At 38.7% G+C, this 8,009-nt stretch overlaps 1 protein-coding gene across 1 annotated transcript; it reads left to right on the top strand.

Moving 5' to 3' along the window:
* Nucleotides 1–176: 176 nt before the first annotated feature.
* On the top strand, nt 177–6,127 carry LOC124293137. The gene is made up of 4 exons (XM_046732870.1): nt 177–475; nt 815–941; nt 1,702–1,774; nt 1,910–6,127. Exons 3-4 carry the CDS (start codon nt 1,717–1,719, stop codon nt 3,250–3,252), a joined length of 1,401 nt encoding a protein of 466 aa, XP_046588826.1. The 5' UTR covers nt 177–475; nt 815–941; nt 1,702–1,716; the 3' UTR covers nt 3,253–6,127.
* Nucleotides 6,128–8,009: the final 1,882 nt, after the last annotated feature.

Raw genomic sequence — 8,009 nt, 5'->3', positions numbered from 1 at the left:
GCAACTGGAAATTCATCCAATTCAAAGAAACAACACGCACTTTCAACTTGTCTGATTTAATCAAATTTTACACTTCATGAAACTTTAGTTTCCGTTACAGAAATAATCCACACGCAAGTTTTGAATTATTTCTAAGTCCCTCATCTCACGATCAGTTCGAATCGCTCCATTCGTAACTGTCCCAAACTCATATTTTTCATTATAACTACCATAAGGTGTTATTCTTACTTTATCCACGCGCTACACAAACTGACTTGATAAGATTACTTTGGAAACAGAGCGCATCATTAGTAAGGGGATTAAAACTCCACAAGTCATTCGACCGCCAAGCCGCGAAAAGTCAACTGTCTTACGTTGAAGGTCGGTGGAGAACGAGCTGCTCCCCCCTTAAGCTCGTCAGGTCTGATCAAGAAACAAAGACCGAGTACATCATTCTATACTTGTTGGGAAGAAGAGACATTTGCAACGGGATCAGGTAAGTCGTTGCTCTTATACTTTTTCGAACACGTGTCACTCCGGTTCGAAAAATATTCAGGTCTTTATCCCTCGCCGTATGAAGACTTCAGAAAGATTTTCAGTATCAAGATGACCTCTGACGTTCTTTGCTGTGATATGATTTCATAACATATTATTCCGCGCAAAGTATATTATCGAGAGCACATAAATGAGTTGAATGCATCATGAGAGTATATGTTTATATACATGTATGCATAGAGGGTTCTGGCGTGAAATTCATTAGCGCTACTCCCATTCACGAAACTGTTCACATTCGACAAAGATTATTGTGTCTCTACCGACGTTATTATTTTGACAGGAAAAATATTCAGAGGAAAGAAGCTAAAAGCTCAGGAAGGAAAACCTCAAAGAGTGTCGACATCGTGCCTCAGACGTGTCTCTTGGTGTTCTACGACGTGGGTGCTATTTTTTATTCCGATCATCAGGTGAGTTTCAGTGTGAGAGTGATAGAAAATGATGATGCTATTTAATGTTTCATTGTGACTAGAGTAATGGTCGAAATAAAGTTGGTCAAAAGGCATTTGAAGGCTGCGGGTTTCTGCTTTGAGTCGCGAAAGTTTTTTGGATTACCTTCGAAATTGACCCCTGTAAGTTCGTTACATTATCAGTGAAGCTTTGCAAAAGACAATTTACAAAACGGTAGCCACATTTGTAGGCGAGCGGAATATCTAGAGTATATGAACCACAACTTTTTCGAATTCTCAATATACTTTCCAAACTCCTATGCGGCATATTTCAAATTCAACCCTTTTGTTTTTTAAAATATAATACAAACGTTCTCGAGAGTCGCAAAATAACACAAAGTTTGATAAAAAAAAATCACACCACAGTCAGATTTCATTTTATGAAAAATCTATCCTATGGAAGGTCAGAGGATAAATTGACGATTCTCGAAAGTCTTGATTTTTGTATTTCGGATATTTCTTTCACTTTCAAACGTGACCACCAATTCTCAAACTGTCTTTTGCCGTACTCCGCTTAAGCAGACGCACAGGAGTCAATTTTTGAGATGATGTGAAAAACTTTTTTTTTGTTTCTAAGCGGAAATCGGCCGCTTTTGAATGCATTTCAAGTCAAAATGGAACACTAAATGCAACGATCACTTTTCACTCCACTGACATGGGCCTACCCCGTGAACACCGTTGATACACTTATACGATAACGTTGTTAAAATTTTTTTCGCAGCAATTTGCGTACACGATGGAGTCAAAAGGCAGCTTTCGGCCATCACAGTGGAAGCAGTGCCTTGCAGCGTTTGGTAGGTTTCCGAAAATAATATGCATGCGATGAAGACGTGCGTCCCGTGCCATTTGAAATGATAGTTATTCTTTGTAATCCTTCCTCGAGTTTAATTGTATTGTACGTATCTTCCAATTTTCTTTCCATTTTTCAGCATCATCTCTAATGTTCAATCCAACCACCGGCGCTATTTGGTATCACCTGAAGTCCACAGAAAGATATTTCGAGTTCATTTACCTCGTGCCTAGTGTCATCCTAGTCACAGGCGGTGCGATTCTCGCAGCAGTCAGCTCTGATTTGTGTGGACGTAAGAAAACTATGTTAGCGTCATCATTTTTCGCTGTACTTGAAATTGTTGCAATCGGTGGATTTCTTCCGCAAATCTTAAGAGAGATTCTGATATTTGTTTATTTGTTTCATCTCGGTTTCACCTGCACTGCTATTTTTCTTTACACTTCGGAAGTTACTAGCACCAATATTCGCCGAACCGCAATGGTACTTCCACTGGTAACTGTTCAAACGAAAGGATTTTTAGTGCTATCGGTCTATCAAATTTTTGAGAGTTTTCGGGCATATCAGGTTACATATGGTGTATCTGTCTTGATCAGAACAGTATTATACATTGCAATAATTTTACTGTTCCCTGAGACGCCCTATTACTTGAATTCGAGAGATAGGCGCAGAGAAACTGAACAGTCTCTCAGTTTTTATACCGGATTGAGGTACGTCAGAAGAGCAGAACTGATACCGGAACCCGGTGACAATTCGCGAGTGGTGAGGTATACGCAGCAACGGAAAGACAAACTAAAGGAAATCACCGAACTGAAAAATATTCACAGTTTCGGAATGATTTTTTTGTTAATATTGATAAAATGGGGCATTGGACAGCATAACAATGCATCATTTATACAAGCAGTGATGCGAAATAGTGAAGTTTTTCATGCTTTGATTGTTCATTTCGCATCACTAGTCTTCACTATCATTCTGGCTATAGCTATAATCCTATTTTCGAAGAAATTATCTCTGTTGGCAGTAATTGTCATCAGTTTCATGGCAACTCTAATCGGAATTTGGATACAAGCTCCTGTGATAATTTCGTTACTCATTTTTGTGAAATACTTGGGTTACTTGATCTTTACTGGTGTCACGTGGTCTTCTGTAGGAGTTTCATTCACGCCGAATGTCAGGGCCATCGCCATTGCTATTATAGTCAGCTTCGAAATGCTGATAGGTACCATCGTGGTCTGGATTGAGTACCAGATGTATCAAAAAGATCCTGAATATCATCCCTGGTACCTCGATGTACCTCCTGCAGTAAAATCTTACATCGACATGGGGACTCTTGTTGTCGCTTTCATCTTAGTCTTGATTTTCATTCCAAAAACGATCGAGGTGCAGTCCGAGGAAAAGTTTGAAAATTATGCTGTAGTTCGATTCGGAGCTGTGCAGTTATCACAGGTTCCGGCTGAAGTCGCGGGGCCCAGCCAGCCGTTGTAGAAATAGAATCCAAAATTTCATCACCGAGAAAATTTTGAGGACTGGGTCTACCAGATGTTACTAAACCGTTTACCTATTCTTAGACGCTTTTCGTGAAATTTCATCATTTGAATAGTCCCACAGCACTGCACACTCGTGATTAAAATGGTACCCGAGAACTCGTATCGTTAGACATGGTTAAATTTATTACCACACTTTTTGTTGCACAATCGGAAACAGTTTCTCCGGATTAAATCGTAAGTCAGTTGAATACATTTTCTTATCGCGTCTTGATCATTGATTTTTTCATTCTCCTTACAATATCTCCATCATCTAAGCCTCTATTACACGCGGCTACTTTTGCGCAATACATATCCATGTATTGTGTAATACCCGGTAAAACTGTCAGCTGCTCCCTCGTTTTCGATGCGCTATTCAATATGTAATGCCAAAATGGTATCAGCCGAGATATACAAGTCAATACGGTCGAATAATTAGCACAAGCAGCCGTTGCTGTGTCAAAAATTCAAATTGAAGGTTTGCGCAGAAGCCTTTGTTACCTAGATGAAGCTATATCCCCATGTGACTCAGCGATTCGTCTGAAACTTGACATACTTTCTGAATTGTACACAAAAAACTGCAAGCATCTCTTTGGTCTCAACGATACATAGTTTTCAAACGTCTGATACAGTAACGTGTTTGAAAAACTGGGCAGAAAATATCATTCCTTACGGAATTTTTGGTGATTTGAATATTGTGTTAATTGTATTACTCGACTGATCTTGGTTAATGATGCAGAGACCAAGTCAAAGGCAACTCAGAATTTGCGAAGGAAAACTGATGTTTTGATGATTTCTGCGATACAACTATTATTTCGAATTCCGCAATGGTCATCTCAAACTTACATTCAGCGATGTATGAACAATCACGTTTTCTTATTTTGGTGTTGATTTCCATCTGTCAGAATTTAACCCTGACAAGCAATGAAGTTTGTCTAATGATACCAAAAGACTTCTATCAAATAACAATACAAGATTTTATTGGTGATTTCCAAATGACGATCGGCTCAACTTTGACTCCTTCAACCAAGGTCAGTCGAGTACCAATACCAATTTTCGTATTTCTCGAATTCATGCAGTTTATTTCTGAAATAGATTTCTCTGAAATGCCTTATTTTCATTATAAGTCAGTCTCTCGTTGTTGACAGTTCCTTCTCATAATGTCCGTATATCCACCATTTCGCCATTCCATACGTCCCTCAAATTTCGGAACATCCTCAATTCGTCAACTGAGATTCTGTTTTTCCGGACGTCTCTCACGAGTGCAGTGTTTCACTTTTCACCTCTCATCTAATTATTCAGGTCGCGTCACGTATCCACTACTGAAATTTTTCTCATCATTCCGTGCTTGTCGAGGATAAAGAAGAATAGTGACGCACGTAAGCCAGACGAGTTCACACCGTAACGACGTTTTTCTGTCATCCCCAGGTGAGGGGTACCGTCGAATTTTCGGTGCGATTTCCCAAATCGACCTTGAACAATCGGTTGAGGAGATCGTCGGGCGTCAGATTCTCATGTAAAGATTTTTAGACAGCAAAGGATCGTTACGTTACGATCATAACCAGAGAATTCGGTCAGTGGATTAGCGACGCTCAGGTACTTAGGTCAGTCTGGAAGAGTGGTGGTATTCGCCAGCTGGAATTATAATCGAACGAATCAAGTCAAGTTATAGAAAATGCATGTCAACTCGATAACCAGTTTCGTGGTAAACAAATCTTTTTTCTGTTTTTTGTGCCATTCGCTACGGGTTAGTTTGAAACGCATAACTACACTGAAATTGGTGACAAAAATTATTGAAGGTAAAAGGCCTTATAATTGGTGGACACGCCCTTTCAGGACCAAAATATATTTTTCTGCATCGCACTTACAGGCAAATGTTGTTTCTTGACAGATCAAAAATAAAGAATAAGGTCACATCTACCATTTTTGTGTTTTCTACGTGGACGACGCAAAAATCTTTGAAACCCGAGGAACCGCTGATTTCAGGAGGAGTATTCAGAAATTTTCATCTTCTCAAAAAATAATATTAAACGCAACGACATAAAGTAGCCTATATCCGACCTTACGTTTGTCTTTTTTCTTCCTTCGTCATAAAATAGGTAGTCTTAACAATAATTCAGGTAAGCCGCCTACACGCGTGCGTCAGAGGAATTCTCGAAATATTTCCTAAAGATCAAATAAATGCCCGAAAATACTGGGAGGTATTTTTGAGGATGACACGTTCGGCGCGCACATGCAGTGCAATGAAACCATTCATCGAATAGTATGCGTTATGGGTAGGATGCCGCAATAATAGAATAGGTTAATTTTGAACTGTAAACACAAAATAAGAGGGGACTGTTACCTACATCCGTGTGAAAACTGGGGGTAGGAATGTATGGGCAAATTCGAAGACGCGAAACATTTTTTCTTTTTCTTGATTGGTTTCACTCTCTGGAATTTGTTGTCAGTCAATCCGAAGGTTTGCCAGACTTTTGCCAACTCTAAGGGAGACTCTTTTCAACAAGTGTCACTACTTCAGTTTTTGCGTCTGAATAGAGGAGACTGTATTTTATGCTTTCGAACAGAGCAGTACATTTAATTTGTGCATTCATTTATTGCGGTTCTCCAAAGTTCTCTCACTTTTGTTAAACGCACAATTTGTAAGAATCCTTTCATGGGAATTCATACCATCACTTTTGTAAGACCTAGTTACATTCAGACCTTCACGTTAAGCCGAATACTTTCATCCTTCGTTATTGTGTACTTCAAATTTGATCATTCTATGTTGCAAACATTTTGTTGTAATGTTTCTAATCTAATCATTTTAATAAATGAATATTGCTTGTGCGTAAGGACTAGAGTGCCCTGATAATTTTTCAGAAATTTTACAGGCTGACCAAAAACTGGCTAAAAATAAGGCTAACCAAAAACTGACCCGTGAAATATACCCACTACAATTGAGATGCTTTGCACTGGCTTTGCATCTTTACTTATCCAAGGCCTATGATCAAGTTCATCAAAAAATTGACCTAACCTTTCCTCATCCAACGGTCCTTAGGAAATGGTACTTATCTGTAGATACTGAGCCAGGTTTCATAAATAAATCGTTTAGAACCCTGCAAAATAGAGTCCAAGCATAACAGCGAAATGACAAACGTACAATTTGCTCCGTCATGCTTCATGAAATGGGTATTAAAAGAGGCACTGAAAGAGGTCAGCATGGTATAAGTAGCGGGGCCATGTAGATATGATGACTGCTATAATTCCTAGTGATTACCTTCCTGTAGTCAAAGATGCCTTAGTATTAATGATCGTCGGGGTTGATTAATCACGGAAATTATCGAGAGGTTACCTCATCCATGGAATTGATGCAGAAAAATATGCAAATCTTATTACAGAGAGTCTAAATGGCCTCAAAAAGATTTCTGTCCAAGTGACATATTTGACTTCAGTCGGGCCGCTTAGCGATTCATCTAAAATCAAGGTATTGGGAGGATGTGCAGACTTTCCAGATCGTAAATCGTAGTTTCCTGATCCAAGCGACCCTTCCCGAAAAAAGTCTACGTACCTAATATTAGATGCATCGCATATGCAAAAATTAGCACGTAACTGCCTTGGTGATTTTCAAATCTTGTTACATGGTGAAGGTAGAAGATTCGAGTAGAAGCATAATCTGGAGTTAGCGAAACTTCAGGATCGTAAAGGTCTAAGAACTGGAAATAAATCAACAACTTCTTACATGAACTTCGGAAAAACATTATGAAATTGTGACTTACAGCTCCAACCCCCAACAGTTGTGTAGCGTTGCAGACGCAGTTGAATTTTGTGTGACGTTAAGTTCCACTCAAGGCAGTCTGCAAATAACGCCGGTACTGTGCCATTCTTGCACTGTGTCGACTGTGTCTTCGACTTTCATAACGTAAGAAATTCATTCCGCCGGGGATTCAAGGCACCGTTGAGAGCATAAAATGAAGAAGTTTGGTGTCCCGGAATGAAGAAAGAATTGAAGTGCGTTTTGTAGCTGACGATTGTGTACGCCAAACCAATTCACAAATCGGGGTGTTTGATTATTTTGTGAAGGGGTTACATGAGTATGGAACTTTCAAAAAATCTATTTTATTTTTTTCGTTTTTCATCTAATTGTACAACATGTCGAGCAAATTTCTCCCAAATTTCAAGATAATTGAAGTAAAAGTCTTGAAAAGAGAGCTTATGGAAATTCTTCTCATTAGTCTCGACCGGCCAAAAATTGTTTGTTTTTTTGATTTCAAATGAAGCTAGTATGAGTTATCGGAACCACGGCAAAAATACTGGGTTTCCATAAACCAGTTCTGAACGGCTGACTTTTTCAAATTATTGTACAAAATTTGTATAAAATATCCTTCAAATATTGTTCTTTCATATGACTGAAGTTTGATTCAAATAATTCTTATATTGTAATTAACAAAAAAATAGGGCAAATATGCTTTTTTCAACCTTCGAAACCCATGTAACCCCTGAAGGACGAAGAGTCTAATTAAAATGCTTTATCACATACAAATTGAGCCAAGATGATCTAGAGCTTTTGTTTTGTGCTGTGAGATAGTGAAGTGGTTCGTGTCTAATCGTAAATTTAACAGTTTTGTAGTTCATTTCGGCGTTCAAGCGATTACTGATACGTCAGCAGGTTTCATCATGTAATGGAAACGTTGAAGAAATCGCAGTGCTAATACCAAAAGGGCGTATAATTTTTTTTTC

Source organism: Neodiprion lecontei, chromosome 2 (genome assembly GCF_021901455.1).
Source record: "Neodiprion lecontei isolate iyNeoLeco1 chromosome 2, iyNeoLeco1.1, whole genome shotgun sequence".
In the NCBI taxonomy this organism is placed as follows: Eukaryota; Metazoa; Arthropoda; class Insecta; order Hymenoptera; family Diprionidae; genus Neodiprion; species Neodiprion lecontei.
Note: the sequence above shows the minus strand (reverse complement) of the source record. Positions and strands in the feature narration are given on the sequence as shown.